The sequence below is a fragment of the Theropithecus gelada genome, chromosome 9, assembly GCF_003255815.1.
Source record: "Theropithecus gelada isolate Dixy chromosome 9, Tgel_1.0, whole genome shotgun sequence".
NCBI classification, from domain to species: Eukaryota; Metazoa; Chordata; class Mammalia; order Primates; family Cercopithecidae; genus Theropithecus; species Theropithecus gelada.
Window position 1 is genome coordinate 61,389,907 of NC_037677.1, and position 20,597 is coordinate 61,410,503.

The following is a 20,597-nucleotide window of genomic DNA, read 5'->3' on the forward strand; positions in this document are numbered from 1 at the left end:
AAGACAACAATGACGTTTGCAGCATCAATAGACTTTTTCTTTCACAAAAGATTTCTCTGTAGCATAGGATGCTGATTGATAGTGTTTTACACAAGTAATTTGTTTGAAAATTTTTTCAAAACTTGAGTCACTTCTCCCAAATCTTGCTGCTGCCTTATCAACAAAGTTTATGGAATATTGTAAATCCCTTATTGTCATTTCAGCAATGTTCACAGCATCTTCACTAGGAGTAGGTTTCATCTCAAGAAACCACTTTGTTTGTTCATCCAGAAGAACAGAGTTCATCCATGTTAATGGCTGCTGGATGAACATAGATGAACTCTTCATCCATTCAAGTTTTGCCACGAGATCACAGCAATCCAGTCACATCTTCAGGCTCTACTTTAAAAAAATTGAAATTTACAAAAATCATTTTTCTTTTTTTGACTCTAGCAGGACTCAAACTTGCAACTTTTGAATTAGAATTCCAGCGTGCTATTCAGGCTCCACTTCTAATTCTAGTTCTCTTGCTATTTCCTCCACATACGCAATAACTTCTTCCACTGATCAGACGAGATTGGGTGCGTTCAGGGTGGTATGGCCGTAGACTTTTTCCCCCCCCCCCCCCCAAGACAGAGTTTCACTCTGTCGCCCAGGCTGGAGTGCAATGGCGCACTCTCAGCTCACCGCAACCTCTGCCTCCCGGGCTCAAGCGATTCTCCTGCCTCAGCCTCCTGAGTAGCTGGGATTACAGGCATGCGCCACCACACCTGGCTCATTTGGTATTATTAGTAGAGATGGGGTTTTTCCACGTTGGTCAGGCTCTCAAACTCCCGACCTCAGGTGATCCACCCGCCTTGGCCTCATGAAGTGCTGGGATTACAGGTGTGAACCACGGCACCTGGCCTTCCACTGAAATATTGAAACCCTGAGAGTCATCCATGAGGGTTGGAGTCAACTTTTTCCAAACTCTTGTTAATGTTGATATTTTGACCTACTCCCATGAATCACAAATGTTCTTAATGGCATCTAGAATGATGAATCCTTTGCAGAAGGTTTTCAGCTTAGTTTGTCAAGATCCATCAGAGGAATCACTATGTATAGCAGTTAAAGGCTTATGAAATTTGTATCCTTAATAATAAGACTTGCAACTTGAAATTCTTAGTCCGTGGGCTGCAGAATGGATGTTATGTTGGCAGGCATGAACGGCGTTGATCTCCTTGTACATCTCTCTCAGAGCTCTTAGGTTACCAAGTGCATTGTCTTTGAACAGTGATATTTTGAAAGGAATCTTTTTTTTCTCTCTCTCTGAGCAGTAGGTCTCAACAGTGGGCTTAAGATACTCAGTGTGCCATACTGTAAACAGATGTGTTGTCATCCAGGCTTTGTTGTTTCATTTATAGAGCATAGGCAGAGTAGATATAGCATAATTGCTTTTAAAAATTTTATTATGAATTTAATCTGTTTTATTTATTTTATTTCAATAGATTTTGGGGTAAAGGTGGTTTTCAGTTACATGGATAAATTATTTTTTGTTTGTTTGTTTTTGAGATGGAATCTCGCCCTGTCACCCAGGCTGGAGTGCAGTGACACGATCTTGGCTCACTGCAACCTCTGCCTCCCACGTTCAAATGATTTTCCTGTCTCAACCTCCCAAGTAGCTGGGGCTACAGGCATGCACCACCATGCCCAGCTAATTTTTGTATTTTCAGTAGAGACAAGACTTCACCATATTGGCCAGGCTGGTCTCGAACTTCTGACCTTGTGATCTGCCTGCCTCAGCCTCCCAAAGTGCTGGGATTACAGGCATGAGCCACCATGCCTGGCCGAATAAATTCTTTAGTAGTGATTTCTGAGATTTTGGTGCACCTGTCACCTGAGCACTGTACACTGAACCCAATATATAGTCTTTTTTTTTTTTTTTTGAGCTGGAGTTTCACTCTTGTTGCCCAGGCTGGAGTGCAGTGACGCAATCTCGGCTCACTGCAACCTCTGCCTCCCGGGTTGAAGCGATTCTTCTGCCTCAGCCTTCTGCATAGCTGGGATTCCAGGCATGTGCCACCACGCCCAGCTAATTTTGTATTTTTAGTAGAGACGGAGTTTCTTCATGTTGGTCAGGCTGGTCTCAATCTTCCAACCTCAGGTGATCTGTATGCCTCTGCCTCCCAAAGTGCTGGGATTACAGGCATGAGGCACCATGCCTAGGCTTCAATATGTAGTCTTTTATCCCTCACTCCCCTTCCACCTGTTCCCCCAGAGTCCCCAAAGTCCATTATATCATTATTATGCCTTTGTGCCCTCATAGCTTAGCTCCCACTTATAAATGAGAACATACAATATTTGGTTTTCCATTCCAGAGATACTTCACTTAGAAGAATGGCCTCCAGCTCCATCCAAGTTGCTGCAAAAGCCATTATTTCATTCTGTTTTGTGGCTAAGTAATATTCCATGGTGTATATACACCACATTTTCTTTATCCACTTGTTGGTTGATGGGCATTTAGGTTGGTTCCATATTTTTTGCAATTGCAAATTGTGAGATATAGCATAATTCTTACGGGCCCTAAGGATTTTCAGAATGATGAATGAGCATTGCCTTCAACTTAAAGTCACTGGGTACGTTAGCCCTTCACAAGAGAGTCAGCCTGTCCTTTGAAGCTTGGAAGTCAGGCATTGACTTATCTCTAGCTGTAAAAGTCCTAGGTGGCATCTTCTTCCTACGTAAAGCTATTTTGTCTACACCGAAAATCTCTTTAGTGTAGCCACCTTCATCAAATGATCTTAGCTAGATCTGGATAACTTGCTGCTTCACCTTGCACCTTTTGTGTTATGAGGACAACTCTTTCCTTAAACCTCATAAACTTATGCTAGCTTCAAACTTTCCTTCTGCAGCTTTCTCACTGCTTAGTTTTCATGTAATTGAAGAGAGTTAATCTGTCTCTGGATTAGGCCTTGGTTTAAGGGAATGTTGTGACTGGTTTGATCTTCTGTCCAGACCACTAAAACCTGCCTCACATCAACAGCAAGCCTGATTCACTCTTTTATTCTTGTGTTCAGTGGAGTAGCACTTTTAATTTTTTTCAAGAACTTTTCGTCTGCATTTGCAGCTTGGCTAACTGCTGTTAAGAGGCCTAACTTTTGGCCTGTGTTGGCTTTTGGCTTTTGACATGCCTGCCTTATAAGCTTAATCATTCCTAGTTTTTGTTGTTGTTGTTGTTGTTGTTTGGTGTTTTTTTGAGACAGAGTTTCACTCTTGTTGCCCAGGCTGGAGTGCAATGGCACAATCTCAGCTCACTGCAACCTCCGCCTCCCAGGTTCAAGAGATTCTCCTGTTTCAGCCTTCCAAATAGCTGGGATTACAGGCTCCCACCACCACGCCCAGCTAATTTTTGTGTTTTTAGTAGAGATGGGGTTTTGCCATGTTGGTCAGGCTGATCTCGAACTCCTGACCTCAGGTGATCCGCCCGCCTTAGCCTCCCAAAGTGCTGGGATTACAGGCGTGAGTCACTACGCCCAGCCCACTTCTAGCTTTTGATTGAAAGTGAGATATGTGCAATTTGTCCTTTCACTTGAATGTTCATTTAAAGGCCCTTGTAAGATTGGTTGTTTACTGGCCTAATTTTAATATTACTGTGTCTCAGGGAATAGAAAGGCTTGAGGAAAGGGAGAGAGACGGGGAAAGGACAGGTGGGTAAAGCAGAACACACACGCAGTTACCAATTACGTTTGCCGTCTTTGGGCATGGTTTGTGGTGCCTCAAAACAATTAAAATAGTAACACCAAAGGTCACTGATCCTAGATCACGATAACAAATACAGTAATAATGAAAAAGTTGGAAATATTGCAGGAATTACCAAGATGTGACACAGACACACAAAGTATGTGTATGCTGTTGGGAAAATGGGCTAATGGACTTGTTTGAAACAGGGTTGCCACATACCTTCAATTTGTGAAAAATGCAATATCCATGAAGTGTGTAATAAAGGGAAGCACAGTAGAATGAGGTATGCCTTTATTTGAAAAAGACTTACTCTTTTTATGTGCTTCTGTGTAACATTTTCGACAATGAAAATTTATTTTTATATTATTTGTACAATTAAAGCTATTAAAAATGTAAAAACATACAAATACTTGTGAAAGTTACAGATATTAGGATGAATCACTTTTGTCAGATCCAAACAAAATAGGGCCAGGAAGGTCACAGACAGAGGAGGCTCCTGCTTACGTGTGTGAGATGAGTGTTTCCAAAGAGTTGGGCAAGGTGGCTCACACCTGTAATCCCATGGACTTGGAATGCTGAGGCAGGATGGTCACTTGAGACAAGAAGTTCAAAACTAGCCTTGGCAATACAGCAAGACCTCATCTCCGTAAAAATTGAGAGAGAAAAGAAAGAACCATTTTCAGGAACTTTCTAAAAACCCCGCAAGAAACTCTTTGATGTCATCCGGGCATCTCCTATTTTGACAAGGTTTATTACTAGACATTCTTTACAACTAGTAATAAACCTAGTCCTTTTTGAGTGTACTTGCCTAGTGCTCTCAAAAGAACACTTGCCCAGTAATGGCATCTCCACCAGTGAACTGACAACAATGGCTTTGGGCCTCTGGAATGAGTGAACTCTGTTTCTAAGCAGCTTAAGTGAATCTCTGCCTTTTTCCTAATAAAGCTGCCCTTTATCCTTTCCTCACTGGATATACTGGTGACTTGCCATCCCATGCATTCCAGATTATAATTCTCATTTCTTATTCCCAAATAAACTCAACATATTTGGGGATAATTTTCCTTAGTGTCTTTTTTTTAGACTCACATACTCTTGCTTGTGCCACACAAAAACCTATATAATGTCCAACAAATCATTATTATCATTATTATCTCATTATTTCCCATCTTTATTTTTTATTTTATTTTATTTTTTTTGAGACGGAGCTTTGCTCTCTTTGCCCAGGCTGGAGTGCAATGGTGCAATCTCAGCTCACTGCAACCTCCGCCTCCTGGGTTCAAGCGATTCTCCTGGCTCAGCCTCCCAAGTAGCTGGGATTACAGGCACGTGCTACCATTTTTGTATTTTTAGTAGAGATGTTGGTCATGCTGGTCTTGAACTCTTGACCTCAGGTGATCCACCCACCTCAACCTCCCAAAGTACCAGCTTACAGGCGTGAAAGCTTACAGCCACCACGCCTGGCTGACACTTTATTTAACTGAGTTCTCACTTTCATTGGTGGCCAGATTTTGGTAGATCTCAGATATGTTTCTTGGCCACAGAGTTAGCAGGTGCTGCTTTCAACAACAGTGTCGGGTAATAGTTAATAGTACAGGAGAGGTTTATTTAGGCCAGTACAAGGATTGGAAGCAGTCCTTCTCTAAATGTGCAGTTGTCAGGGGTCTGAAATATAAGGGGGTAAATCAAATATAAAAAAGGCAAGCAGAAATTTTAAGTCAGGATAAGGATATGGTCTGGAATTGTAATCGTTTGCTAATTTGTGTAAGAATGTGCCAATACTCAAAATAAAAGGATATAAGCTTGAATTGCATAAGGTTTATCTCACTAGGGAAGCTTGCCATAATGCGCCTTGATTGTTGAGACGTTATTGGGCCTGAGCTCAGTGGTGGGGCTGTTAAGTGACAGTTCTTGGCTGAGGGGAATGCAACAACTGCCTTCTGGGCCTGCTTTTATTTTTACTTAAATGAAAAAGTTTCAATAAAATCCCTAGGGGAGCATTAAATTTTATTTGCCTAATTTAAATTTTACTTGTAAATAAAAATTAACCATGTGATTATATATTTTACAAAGTTTGGCATGTGCATATTACCTTATAGTCTTCCTTTAAACTTAAATGAAAATGCTTAATACGAAATACTGTACATTTGTTTGCATGGATAAATACATAAATGTTTCAAATGAAATAGCATATCATTAAAATCTCTCGTACGTTATCTTACTTATTTCCCACTCCCACCAGCACCACTACTATTACTTTTTGTGAGCATGTTGTTACTTAATAAGTACATAAGCATTCTTATTTTCTCCTCTTTTTACATGAAAGGTGGCATACTGTATATGGTATTCCACATGTTGCCTTAGATTTTTTTTTTTTTTTTTTTTTGTAGTAATGGGGTTCTCACTGTGTTTCCCAGGCTGATCTTGAACCCCTGGGCTCAAATGACCCTCCCATATTGGCCTTCCAAACTGCTGGGATTATAGGCATGAGCTACTGTGGCTGGCCTATTGCTTTTAAAAAGATAACACTATTAACTCTTTTTTTTTTTTTTTTTTTTTTTTTTTTTTTTTTGAGACGGAGTCTCGCTCTGTTGCCCAGGCTGGAGTGCAGTGGCCAGATCTCAGCTCACTGCAAGCTCCGCCTCCCGGGTTCACGCCATTCTCCTGCCTCAGCCTCCCAAGTAGCTGGGACTACAGGCGCCCGCCACCTCGCCCGGCTAGTTTTTTGTACTTTTTAGTAGAGACGGGGTTTCACCGTATTAACCAGGATGGTCTCGATCTCCTGACCTCGTGATCCGCCCGTCTCGGCCTCCCAAAGTGCTGGGATTACAGGCTTGAGCCACCGCGCCCGGCCAACACTATTAACTCTTTTCATGTTTTTACTCTTCTCTTTATTACTACATAGTATTGCTTTATACAGATTTATCATACTTTAACCAATTTCTCTTGGTGAACATTGGGGTAGTTCTTAGTGTTTTGCTATTATAAACTATGATGTAAGAATTCTGCACCATATACATGTGCATAATTTCACAAGTGTGCAAGTACATCAGTAGGTTATATTATTAGAAGTGGAATTTCTAGGCCAGTATATGCAGATTATATGAGTAATTTTAATGCAGATTACCAAATTGCCCTCCATAAATTGTACAGATTTGCATGTTCATCAGTAGTGCCATTTTGCAACGTTGTCAACAAATGTGTTTTCAAACTTTTTGATTTTTGTCCGTTTGATGGGTGAAAAGAAGTATCTAAGTTTAATTTGCGTTATCTTATTATGAGTGAGATTATCTTTTCACAGTTTTCAGAGCCATTTTTATTTCTTTTCCAACTGTCTTTTTGTATCTTTACCCAACTTTCTGTTGGTTTGTGAAGTAATATTTCAATAATATTTTATGATTATCATTTTTAATATTTACATTCCATTCCATTATGTTATTATAGCATTGTTTTTTTTCTGTAGTTGGGCATTTGATCTACTTTTTGAGTGTGGCTGTTACATTTTTTCTGCTGAGAACAGTTACTAAACAGGTTTTTCTCATTAAGATTATTTATTTGGGAGTCAAAAATGCTAGGATCTGTTACAGGTTTTTGTACTAATTAGCTATGAGGAAACCACATAATTTGTCTGGGTCTGAGTTGGTAAAACTTGGAACTTTCAAAGTTTGAAATCCCCTAGAGCCACAGTATGTAGAAATGAATTGCCCAAATTAATAAATCTTGAATACTTAATATGATCTTAGTCTTTTCCCCTAAATGAAATTAATTAAATTTTGTTACAGTGTTTTCTACCAAAGATATGAGAGTGCTAAAGAGATAAAAGGAACCCTAAGCTCACCTAGGCAATTCTTTCATTTTACCAGTGGGTGAACTTTTTTCCCAAGGAGGAGGGATGAGCTTCTTTATTATACACAGCTAGCTGTTGAGTAGTACAGTTGAGACCAATCTTGGATCATTGGATTTCTACCATACTACTTAGTGTTTTGTTTTTTTTGTTTTTTTGTTTTTTTTTTACCATACTACTTAGTGGTGGTGTTATTGTTTTAATTTCTTTCTCCTTTTTATCTTCCATATCTCCTGTGCAGTTAGATATTAATACATGTTTGATACCGATGTCTTTATCTTTTTTTTTTTTTTTTTAAGAGGTGGGGTTTTACCATGTTGCCCATGCTGGACTTAAACTCCTGGGCTCAAGCTGTCCTCCCACCTCAGCCTCTTAAGTAGCTGACATGTGCCACCATGCCCAGCTACAGGCGTGTGCCACCATGCCCAACTACATTTTGTTTTTCTTTGGAAAGTTTTTGTTTGATTCTGTTTTTTATTTCTACACTTAACATAATCTAGGCACTCAGCACCCAATACCTAGGTTATTAATGCCTTCTGGCTGTACTGATCACTTTCCTGTCAGCTCTGTCTGCCTTTGCTTCTTTGCAGTTTATTCAATGCACTGCTGATAGCTAGATTGATATGCTTTAACCCATGTTTTTACCATGACCTCTTCCTATTAAAGAACTTGAGTAGGCCGGGCGCGGTGGCTCAAGCCTGTAATCCCAGCACTTTGGGAGGCCGAGACGGGCGGATCACGAGGTCAGGAGATCGAGACCATCCTGGCTAACATGGTGAAACCCCGTCTCTACTAAAAAATACAAAAAAAAAAAAACTAGCCGGGCGCGGTGGCGGGCGCCTGTAGTCCCAGCTACTCGGAAGGCTGAGGCAGGAGAATGGCGTGAACCCGGGAGGCGGAGCTTGCAGTGAGCAGAGATCCGGCCACTGCACTCCAGCCTGGGCGGCAGAGCGAGACTCCGTCTCAAAAAAAAAAAAAAAAACAAACAAAAAAAAAAAAGAACTTGAGTGGCTTCCTATTTTACATATGCTCTAAATTTCAAAGGTTCTTCTCAAGTGATTGTGGCTTACTTAGTTGATCATATGTCTAGCTGTCCTCTGCATCTGATCAGATGTTGTAAATTTATCTTCCAGGCTTATATACTCCTTGGCTGTTAGAACTTTTGGTTTTTTTGAGGTAGGGTCTTACTCCGTCACCTAAGCTGGAGTGCAGTCGCAGTCTCGGCTCACTGCAACCTCCTTCTCCTGGGTTCAAATGATTCTCTTGCCTCAGCCTCCTGAGTAGCCGGAATTACAGGCGCCTGCCACCATGCCCAGCTAATTTTTATATTTTTAGTAGAGACAGGGTTTCACCATGTTGGCCAGGCTGGTCTCGAACTCCTGGCCTCAAGTGATTTGCCCACCTTGGCCTCCCAAAGTGCTGGGATTACAGGTGTGAGCCACTGCACCCATCCTGTTCCAACTTTTGAATTGGCTATGTTATTTATTTTAAACATTGAAAACTTCCAAGTGTCTTTTCTTTCTGTTGTCAGTGATGAATAGTGTTTCCTCCAGATATGCATGTTTTAGTTTAGTGCTCATTTTTGCTGTAGCGAAGAGCAATGCTATTTATGTGAATGTACATGTGGATTTGAGAAATGTTAATTTTGAAATGAACAACAACAACAAAAAAATCAGAAGTTGCCAGACAGGAAGAAAATATAATGGACAGCCTCTTGGGTGCTGGATTTTGCTAGAGTATGTGCAATAAAATGAGATGATTTCTGGGATTAGGGAAGGACATAAGAATTGTGTTACTAAAGCTTAGGTCATGGAAAGTAGCAGAAAAGATGAACAGTTTTTCCATTTTGTCTATATGAGGGCAGGATTTAGGTCCAATTTTGAAGTTGGACCTAGATTGGATAAAGGGAGCTAGGAGCAAAGTTGACTTCAGAGACTATAGGTATAGGTCCCAGGGAAGAGTTAATAGTAACCAGCGCATTGATTTTAGGAGATGCCTGGGTAGTCTAACCTGACTTGAATCCAAATAATAGAAGACAGTTTTCTAAGTAAATTAGGAACTTTAGAGTATACTTAAATGTTAGGAGCAAGTACCTGTATAGTTTGTACACAGACATGTGAAAGTAAAATGGTTAGGTATTTAAGTACTAGTAATGTAACAAGTCCTGTGCTAGACTATGTGTTTACAACGTGAAAAAAAAAATAATTTGGGCCTTAGGGCAAAGGGAGAAAAATTTATGCTATAGGAAGATATGTACAAAGTGCAAGGTAGTTTAAATTAGGAATCAGTGGGCTGGACATGGTGGCTCACACCTGTAATCCCAGCACTTTGGGAAGCCAAGGCGGGCAGATCGCTTGAGGTCAGGAGTTTGAGACCAGCCTGGCCAATATGGTAAAACCCCGTCTTTACTAAAAATACAAAATTAGCTGGGCATGGTAGCACACGTCTGTAATCCCAGCAACTTGGGAGGCTGAGGCAGGAGAATTGGTTGAACCTGGGAGGTGGAGGTTGCAGTGAGCCAAGATCACGCCACTGCACTCCAACCTTGGTGACAGAGCAAGACTCTATCTCAAAACACACACACAAAAAGTTAGGAATTAGTGAACTGTGCTTTGAGAAAAATCAAAGGGGGCATGGATACTTTGTATAATTTGAATGAATTACCCCTACAAAAAAGTGGAACCATAAAGAAATGCCTCTTCCTCCATCAGCCCATCTGGTGTATTAAAACAGTGAGGTACTATATTGAGCCCTGAAGGTCGTAATCTAGAGGGAAAAATTTACATTAATTTACATTAATTCTCTGGATGGAGGTGCCTGAAATGATCCTGTGGTTTTGGGGGTGTCCCTTAACATTTCTCTGACTTAATCAAAATTTTACACCATTCTGAGGCTTAAGACTAAACAAAAGCTTTTGCTGACTAACCCAGTCTCAACTTAATCTTTTTTATTTGTAGTTTTCTGTCATATCTCTCATAATATTTTTATGCTTCAGGATATAATTTTAGGCTGGGTGTATTGGCTCACGCTTGTAATCTCAGCACTTTGGGAGACCAAGGCAGGTGGATCACCTGAGGTCAGGAGTCTGGGACCAGCCTGACCAACATGGTGAAACCCCATCTCTGTTAAAAATACAAAAATTAGCCAGGCATCATAGCGTGCGCCTGTAGTCCCAGCTACTCAAGAGGCTGAGACAGGAGAATTGCTTGAATCCAGGAGGCAGAGGTTGCAGTGAGCTGGGATCATGCCACCACACTCCAGCTTGGCAATAGAGCGAGACTCCATCTCAAAAAAAAAAAAAATATATGATTTTAGAAATGTATTGTTTCAAAAGTGTTTTATATTTATCTTGTTTAATTAGAATGTAGATAGTTTTTAGCTTTCTGGGTCTCACATAGGGCTATATATACAATAAGAATTTAATAAATTTTTATTGAATAAGAACTTCCTAGCTGGGTGCAGTGGCTCATGCCTGTAATCCCGGCACTTTGGGAGGCCAAGGCGGGTGGATCACTTGAGGTCAAGAGTTCGAGACCAGCCTGGCCAACATGGTGAAACCCTGTCTCTACTAGAAAAACAAAAATTAGCCAGGTGTGGTGTCGCGTGCCTGTAATCCCAGCTACCCGGGAGGCTGAGACAGGAGCATCACTTGAACCCGGGAGGTGGAGGTTGCAGTAAGCTGAGATTGCACCACTGCACTCCAGCCTGGGTGATAGAGCAAGACTCAGTCTCAAAAAAAGAAAAAAGAATAAGAACTTCCCAGTAATTCTCTTGGATGCTGAATTAGTTGGCTTTTGATGGGGCAACAAACGACACCCAAATCTTTGTAGCTTACAGTAACACACATTTATTTCTCACCAGCATTCTGCAGGTCAGCTGTGCTCAGCTGGCTCAGCTGGGCTTGCCAGTGGTTTATTCCAGGCTGAAGTTTGTTCATTATGGATGCCAGTTTGAAGGATCAGTGTCTCTTTGGGACATGGTCTTCTCTCGATGGAGTGCAGGAACACAAGACGACTAACAGCAGCACCTCTTAAAAGCACTTCATGGAACTGGTCCACATTCCATTGGTTAGAGCAAGACATATGGCAAGACATACACCAAAAACTTAAAGAGTAGGAAATTTATGACGTGGCATTACTATGCAGAAGGAGAAGAAAAAAGTAGGAAAGTAATTTTGCCTAAGGGATGGGGGATGGGAGAGTATTTATTGAACAGTAATATGCACTAATACAGATGTTTCTGATTTAAAACAAAATATTAAAAATTTTTTTTAAGTGAAGTTTTAAGTATAGAGAATCTGGTAGAGAGGAGGGCCTCCAAGGACCTGGGCGTGAGAAAGATTTAATAAAAACTTCAAAGCAGTATCAGCATTATAAGGTAGGGGGCAGCAAAGTCTTCCCTCCTAGGTTGAAGTCTCCCCACCTAACTCCTGGGCGACATTGAAGTATGGAGTTAGTCCTCCCTAGGTTCAAATTCTAGATCCATCACTTCCTACCTATGTACTCTTGAGCAAGTTATATTTTAGATCTGTAAAATGTGGGTACCAGTTATCTTTTTTCATTTCGGCTCTAAATGTATCTTTCATTGTCCTGTTTGTGATACTGGAAGTTTTTCCTTTGCCAGTTACTGTTAAACTTTGTCAGTAGAGAGACTAGAAGGACCCTGGAGGAAGGGTGTTTCTTGCTGATTCTAGTGTGCCCTTTGTGCCTTGCTTCTATAGCATGCTGGAACTAGTGGGACATTCAATGGCACCCAACTCTTAAGGAGTTTTAGCAGCAACTCTCATATGCAATTTCCTAGTGAAACTGCCTCTCCATGGGTGACTTCCTCTGCCATTGCAAAGTTCAGCTTCCCAACAAATTCCACTGGCATGAGTTGTCCAGTGGATGACTTGTTCTGGCATCACAGAGAGTGATTTTCTAGTGCATTTTGCTGGCGTGGCACCTTAGTACGTTTCTCTGACATACATAGCTGTGCCCTCTCCACACAGTCTGATCTCTGCCCTGTCAGTGAGAGTAGACCTTTTATAGACTGGTCATTTCTTGGTGCTCTGTGTCAGATCTCGAATAGTAACTGCTCCCTATATCTGCTATTTCTTTAACTTCTGAGTAGTAAATTTCCTGTTGTAACTAATAATTTTTTATTTTTTAATTTATTTTATTTAATTATTTTTTGAGACAGCATCTTGCTCTGTTGATCATAGCTCACTGTCGCCTCAACATCCTGGGCTTAAGTAGTCCTCTCACCTCAGCCCCCTGAATAGCTGGGACTACAGGTGCATGTCACCATGCTTGGCTGATTTTTTTTGGTAGAGATGGGGTCCTACTATGTTGTCTAGGCCGTTCTTCAACTTCTGGGCTCAAACAATCCTCTCTCCTTGGCCTCCCAGAGTGCTAAGATTACAGGCATGAGCCACATACCTGACCTTAATAATGTTTTATATTAAAAGTTTCTTATTCAATTTATCATGTGGTTTCTGTCTTCTAATTGTACTTTGACTAATATATCAGGTTTATAAGTAGTACTTTCTCATAAGATTATTCTGAGGATTAAATGGGATAATATAAGCAATTTATTTAGAATAGTGCCTGTCATAGAGCAATTACTTTAGTGTTTATTAGAAATATTGGTAGGATCATCATCATCATAACTACCACTAGCTAAGAGTGACATTTCTACTTATTGTCCACAGGATGTTTCGTCTGAACTCACTTTCTGCTTTGGCAGAACTGGCTGTGGGTTCTCGATGGTACCATGGAGGATCACAGCCCATCCAGATCCGGCGAAGACTAATGATGGTGGCTTTCCTGGGAGCATCTGCAGTAACTGCAAGTACTGGTCTTTTGTGGAAGAGGTGAGTGTTATCCAACCATCTTGTTCTTGCATATACTTTTATTCTTCCAGTCATCTCTCTTGTCAGAAAGGAGTTGATTTCTGGCTTAACTCTGTATCAAAATTTCTTGCCCAGATCATTTGGTATTATGAATATTCATCTATGAAATAAGATGTTTCAAAGAATTCAACATGCCAAGGCAATACATAGGAAACACTGTGCTTCAAGGTCTGCCTGTCTCCTCTGCTAAACATTTTAAATAACGTGGTAGGGATAGCAATAGCAGCTTTAGAAAATGAATGGTTTCTGGCCAGGCGCAGTGACTCACACCTGTAATCCTAGCACTTTGGGAGCCCAAGGTGGTCAGATCACTTGAGGTCAGGAGTTTGAGACCAGCTTGGCCAACATGGCAAAAACCCATCTCTACAAAAATACAAAAAATAGCCAGACACAGTGACGTGAGCCTATAGTCCCAGCGACTTGGGAGGCTGAGGCAGGAGAATTGTTTGAACCTGGGAGTCAGGTGGAGGTTGCAGTAAGCCAAGATTGCGCCACTGCATTCCAACCTGGGTGACAGAGCAAAACTGTCTCAGAAAAAAAGAAAAAAAAAAAAAAAGAAAATGAATGCTTTCTGAGACTTCACAACTTGGCGACCCTGTGAAATTAACTAAGGAACCTTGGTACTTTAGTGTCCCTGATAGTTTTTTTCACTAGTTATGGAAACTTCCTTGGAGAGAAGAGAAAATGTAGCGAGCCACGGTCTTCTCTTTCTTAAAATACATAGGTACTGGTTTTCTGACTCTGTCACTCTGTTTTTTATTTTTGTTTGTTTGTTTTTTGAGATGGAGTCTTGCTCTGTCACCCAGGCTGGAGTGTAGTGGCACAATCTCAGCTTACTGCAACCTCTGCCTCTGGGTTCAAGCAATTCTCAGCCTCCCATGTAGCTGGGATTACAGGTGTGTACCACCATGCCTGGCTAAGTTTTTTTTTTGTTTTTGTTTTTTTTGGTATTTTTAGTAGAGATGGGGTTTCACCATGTTGGTTAGGCTGATCTCGAACTCCTGGGGTCAAGTGACATGACCACCTCAGCCTCCTAAAGTGTTGGGATTACAGGCATGAGCCACCATGCCCAGCCTCTAGGGCTAATTTAGCCCTATTAATATAGGATGATCTTTCTGGGATGTTATTAAATGCCTTAGGTGTTCCGTGAGGTTCCTCTAGTCTGACTTGGTAGAGCTTGATTGTTTTCTCTTGTGAACTCTGGAAATTGACTGGCCTGTGGCTCCTTGGCAATTGTTTTGTGTAGTTTCATTCTAAAGAATGCACTGCTTAGTGTTGACTCAATACTCAAGAGTGTTCCATATATATTTTTAGAGCCCTTTCTCTGTGTGACTTTTTCCTCTTGAGTCCTCTGCCTCACCAATTCCGGGCACCTCAGGTTTTCTAAACTTTGATCTCTGTCACCTTAATTTAGCAAGATCACTATATTTGGCTTGGGATCCTCTTTGTGGTCTAGAAAATGTTTCCAGACAGAAATTCTGGGCAATTATAGGCCTCCATTTTTCTTTTTCTTTTTCTTTCCCCTTTTTTTTTTTTTTTTTTTGAGATGGAGTTTCACTCTGTCACCCAGGCTGGAGCGCATTGGTGCAATCTTGGCTCACTACAACCTCTGCCTCCCAGGTTCAAGAGATTCTCTTGCCCCAACTTCTCGACTAGCTGGGACCAGGCAAGCACCACCAAACCCGGTTAACTTTTGTATTTTTAGTAGAGATGCGGTTTTACCATGTTGGCCAGGCAGGTCTCGAACTCCTGACCTCAAGTGATCCACGCACCTCGGCCTCCCAAAGTGCTGGGATTACAGGTGTGAGCCACTGCTCCCGGCCAGGCCTCCATTTTCTTAGAGAATTGCATACTGTGCAGTGTCTGAAAGCAATCATTTGATATATTTTGTTCAATTTTCTGTATTTTTGCCCTGGTGGAAAGTCAAATCTATTACAGTTTGCTCCATTATGGCTGTAAGCAAAAGTCTTCTTTTTGTACATCATTGTATTTCATCAGTTCTGTAATATTTAATTAATTTTAGTATTATATCATTACAGCAGTGGCTTCAACTACCAGGAATACTTGTATTATTTTTTAAAAAAGAAATACTTGTATTATTTTGAGCCCCTATTTCTTCTTTATTTTTTATTTATTTATTTTTTTTGAGACGGAGTCTCGTTCTGTCGCCCAGGCTGGAGTGCAGTGGCCGGATCTCAGCTCACTGCAAGCTCCGCCTCCCAGGTTTACGCCATTCTCCTGCCTCAGCCTCCCGAGTAGCTGGGACTACAGGCACCCGCCACCTCGCCCGGCTAGTGTTTTGTATTTTTTTTTAGTAGAGGTGGGGTTTCACCGGGTTAGCCAGGATGGTCTCGATCTCCTGACCTCGTGATCTGCCCATCTCGGCCTCCCAAAGTGCTGGGATTACAGGCTTGAGCCACCGCGCCCGGCCTCTTCTTTATTTATGTTCCTTTTTATTGTAGTGAAAGAAGCATTTTTTTAACCATTTTTTTCCTAAAGACCTTGATATTCCACCCTTTCAGTTACAGCTGGGACAAGGGGAGGATGAGAATGGGAAGAGTTGGAGTGAGATGAAGAACGAGGAGGGGCTCTATGGCTGGAAGTCTAGTCCATTTAGTTGTTGTGCTAGAAGGGCTCATTGTCTCTGGTTTCAGTGAGAAGATGTGTGGATGAGGGCTTCTGTCACATGTCTTCACCGTTTTAAAATATGTAATTCAGTAGTTTAAAGTGTATTCACATCATTGTGAAACAGATCTCCAGAATGTTTTCATCTTGCAAAACTGAAACTCTACTCATTCAAGAGCAACTTCCTTGCTTCCCCCTCCCTCAGCCCATGGTAACCCCCATTCTACTTTCTGTTTCTGTAAATTTAAATATTCCAGGTAACTCATGTAAGTGAAGTCATACAATATTTGTGGTTTTGTGACTGGTTTATTTCACTTAGCATAATGCCCTCAAGATTCATCCATGTTGTAGCTTGTGAGAGGATTTCTTTCCCTTTTAAGGCTGAAAAATATTCCATTATATGTATATACCACATTTCGTTTATTCATCTGCCAATGGACTTATGAGTTGTTTCCACCTTTCAACTATTGTGCATAGTGCTGCTGTGAACATGGATGTGCAGATATTTCTTTGAGACCCTTTCATTTCTTTGGGATATATACCCAGAGATCATGTGGAAGTTCTATTTAATATTTTTTGAGGAACTTCTTCATGTAGAATATTTGACAAGTTTCGTTGCTGTTGCTCTGCTAAGCTGTATCTGTTTGCTTATTTGGCTAATATGATGGACATTCAGTATTAATCCAGATTTCTTTTTTGCATATCCAGGGCCCATGCAGAATCTCCACCATGTGTAGACAACCTAAAAAGTGACATTGGTGATAAAGGGAAGAATAAAGATGAAGGGGATGTTTGTAACCATGAAAAAAAGACTGCAGATCTTGCGCCTCATCCAGAAGAGAAAAAGAAGAAACGTTCTGGATTCAGAGACAGAAAAGTATGAAGCATAGTCTTACAAGTTGATCAGAAGTATATCCTAAAGTAGAATAACGCAGTTCAATCTTTTTAATCATATGTTTCAGATGGTTAATGTTCACTTTCAAGTTAACACTTCTTTGCTATTTTCCATCATGTTCTAAGCCAAAAGTACTCTTGGAATGTGAAGTTAAAGGAGGTAGTTAAAAGAGTCTAGGACCGATAACCGCGATTAGCATATTTTTTCTTAGTTCTTTCAGTTCAGCAGCCTAAGGTGATTCTTTGTTTCTGGATCTTCTTGATGCTAAGTGTTATATACGTTAAGTTGAGTCTTTGTGGTATATCTGATACCAAGTTGTAGAGAGAGAATAAAATCTCTTTGGAAATATAACTTCTAGAAGACCAAGTAACTTTGAGGACAGCACAAACTTCAAATGACTATCAAGATTTTATGTAATTAGACCTTGCGCGGTGGCTCATACCTATAATCCCAGCACTCTGGGAGGGAGAGGCGGGCAGATCACCTGAGGTCAGAAGTTCAAGACCAACCTGGCCAATGTGATGAAACCCTGTCTCTACTGAAAATACAAAAAGTAGCCTGGCATGGTGGCATGCACCTGTAGTCCTAGCTACTCAGGAGGCTGAGGCAGGAGAATTGCTTGAACCTGGGAGGTGGAGGTTGCAGTGAGCTGAGATTGTGCCACTGCACTTCAGCCTAGGTGGCAAAGCAAGACTCAGTCGCAAAAAAAAAAAAAAAAAAAAAAAAAAAAAAATTTATGTAATGAACACAACCTGCTGTTATATATATATAGCTTTGCCTCAGTGAAGTTTCAATTCCACTACAGCAGTTCCTGTGATATCAGGTATTTGATTTCCTCTAACATGAGCGATGAACAATGAAAAGGATAGATTTCTTAGACATTTTGTATGTCAAGGTTAAAATTCAGGGAATTGCCTTCCATTGCTAAACTATAGCTAATAATGCAACAAGATAATTTGAGTTATTTCTGTATTTTGTGTGTGTGTGGTTTGTGTATTTGCAAGAAGAGTTCTTCTTTGTAAAATCTGGATCTTCTGTCTGGTTTCATCTGTTAGAGGAAGTTATTTTTTTATTTTTGGAGACTGAGTCTCCCTCTGTTGCCCAGACTAGAGTGCAGTGGCATGATCTTGGCTCACTGTAACCTCTGCCTCCTGGATTCAAGCAATTCTCCTGCCTCAGCCTCCCAATAGCTGGGATTACAGGCGTGTACCACCATGCCCAGCTAATTTTTGTGTTTTTAGTAGAGATGGAGTTTCACCATGTTGGCTAGGCTGGCCTTGAACTCCTGACTTCAGGTGATCCACCTGCCTCGGCCTCCCACAGTGCTGGGTTTATAGGCATGAGCCACCGTGCCCAGCCTAGGTGAAAATATTAAATGTGTTTTCTCTATACCCAAATTCATGTCTGATTGAGGTGAATTTGAACAAAAGTTATGCATCACAAGTCAATTATCAAGTTTTATCAATGATCCTTGTTTTTCTGGCAGGATACATTTATTTACTCTTTTGCCCTGAGTGAATTCAAAGAAAGCACAACTTGACTCTGTGCCAGTAGTTTCATCTACAGGCCAGTCACACTTTCCATTTTGCAAAATACAGCTAAAATGTCCCAAATAAACATTTATTTTGAACCTACTTCCATTTTCTACTCCTACTGTCCACTCAGCAGATGAGCATGTCTCATACTTCATAGAAAAAATTAAAGCTATCAGTGTGATTTACTCAAATTCCAACCCTTATAGTTACAAAACCTATCTAATCTGTATTTGAAGTAATTCTTATTTCTTTCACTAACGTTTCAGAGGAAGAGCTGTCTTTTCCCTGTTCAAGGACAATTGTTTTATTAAGTCTTTCTGTATCTCTAATAATCTATTTCATCACTTATTCTGTCTTCATTCTGTTTTTTCAGTCATTCTTTGAATATTCATTCCTTTACATGATCTATATAGATATGTTAAGAATTTCTCTATTTATAATTTAAGAAATAATAAACCACATTTTTATGCCATAAGTTTTGTTTTTTGTTTGTTTGTTTGTTTTGAGACGGAGTCTTGGTCTGTTGCCCAGGCTGGAGTGTAGTGGTGTGATCTAGGCTCACTGCAACCTCTGCCTCTTGGATTCAAATGATTCTGATGCCTCAGCCTCCTGAGTAGCTGGGATTACAGATGCCCACCACCATGTCTGGCTAACTTTTGCATTTTCAATAGAAACGGGGTTTCACCATGTTAGCCAGGCTGATCTCGAACTCCTGAGCTCAGGTGATCTGCCCGCCTTGGCCTCCCAAAGTGCTGGGATTATAGGCATGAGCCACTGTGCCTGGCTTATGTCATAAGTTTATTAAAAACTTATCTATTATCCTATGTAAATTCAAGGGTTTGTTTTATTTTTCAGAGATTGCACCTCTTAAAATGCTCTTCATATCTGTTTCATGGATGAATTAAAACATCCTTGTTTCTTAAACAGTTGGTGTCTTGCTATAAATAAATGTGCATAAAATCCAGATCCAGAGTACAAAGTCATTATAATTAGTAACCACCACTTATTTTCTACTGAAAATAGCATGTTCTTCCCTGAGCCCTCTTTATAGTGCCTCGTGCCTCCTGTGGACCGCAGAGGTTGTGAACCTCTGGATGCCCTGTTCCAGCGTGGTGCTATTGGAAGTTCAGTGAGAGGTGCATAGACCGAAGGCAAGAGAGATGGCAGCACCACACCAGGTCCTCCTTAAACTGCGTTTTTTAATCCCTTTTTTCTTCTCCATTTTGATCATGTATTTTTCTCTTGCTACTTTCCCATTCATTTTTTTCCCTCTGGTCTGATCCTGTGATGTCTACATCAGTGGTCCCCAACGTTTTTGGCACCAGGGACTGGTTTTGTGGAAGATAATTTTCCTGCAGACCAGAGTGGGAGGGGATGGTTTGAGGAGAAACTGTTCCACTGCAGATCATCAGGCATTAGATTCTCATAACGCACACAACCTAGATCTCTTGCATGTGCAGTTCACAGTCGGGTTCGTGCTCCTATGAGAATCTAATGTTGCCGCTGATCTGACAGGAGGCAGAGCTTAGTCAGTCATGTTCCACTGCTGCTCACCTCCTGCTATGCAGCCTGGTTCCTAACAAGCCCCGGACCAGTACCAGTCCTCGGCCCGGGGCTGGGAACCCCTGCTCTATATGTTGTCCTTCACATTCTCACTTTTCTTTTTCTTTTAACTTTTTTCTTTTTAAAACTTTTATTTAAAAAAAAATTTATTCATTGTGGAGACGAGGTCTCACTATGTTGCCCTTACTGGTTTCAAACTTCTGAGCTCAAGTGATCCTCCCACCTTGGCCTCCCAAAGTGCTAGGACTACAGGCATGAGCCACTGTGCCCAGCCCCCTCATTTTTCATTTATACTTTGTTCTTTTGTGTTCTCTTAATTTTTATGTAATATTTCAAATATTCAGAGAAAAAAGAGAATAATGTTTTTTATATTTATAAAATTATAGTCTATAGTTTATAAAATTACGTAAGTTTTATAATTTCATAAACAACCAACACTCACTTTGTCAAGTTTTAATATTGTATTTACTTCAGATTGTTTTTTAAAAAATAAATGAGTATTTAAAAATACATTGCTTTTATACTCCCCTTCAGTCCCTTTCCTCC

General features: G+C 40.7%; 1 protein-coding gene across 1 annotated transcript in view; it reads left to right on the forward strand.

Moving 5' to 3' along the window:
• Positions 1-20,597, forward strand: part of MICU1 (mitochondrial calcium uptake 1) — a 244,446-nt gene that overhangs the window by 27,479 nt on the left and 196,370 nt on the right. Inside the window, exons 2-3 of the mRNA XM_025395548.1 lie at positions 13,233-13,394; positions 16,767-16,935. Coding sequence (XP_025251333.1) covers positions 13,234-13,394; positions 16,767-16,935 — 330 coding nt within the window. The 5' untranslated portion in view covers position 13,233. The remainder of the gene's footprint in view (positions 1-13,232; positions 13,395-16,766; positions 16,936-20,597) is intronic.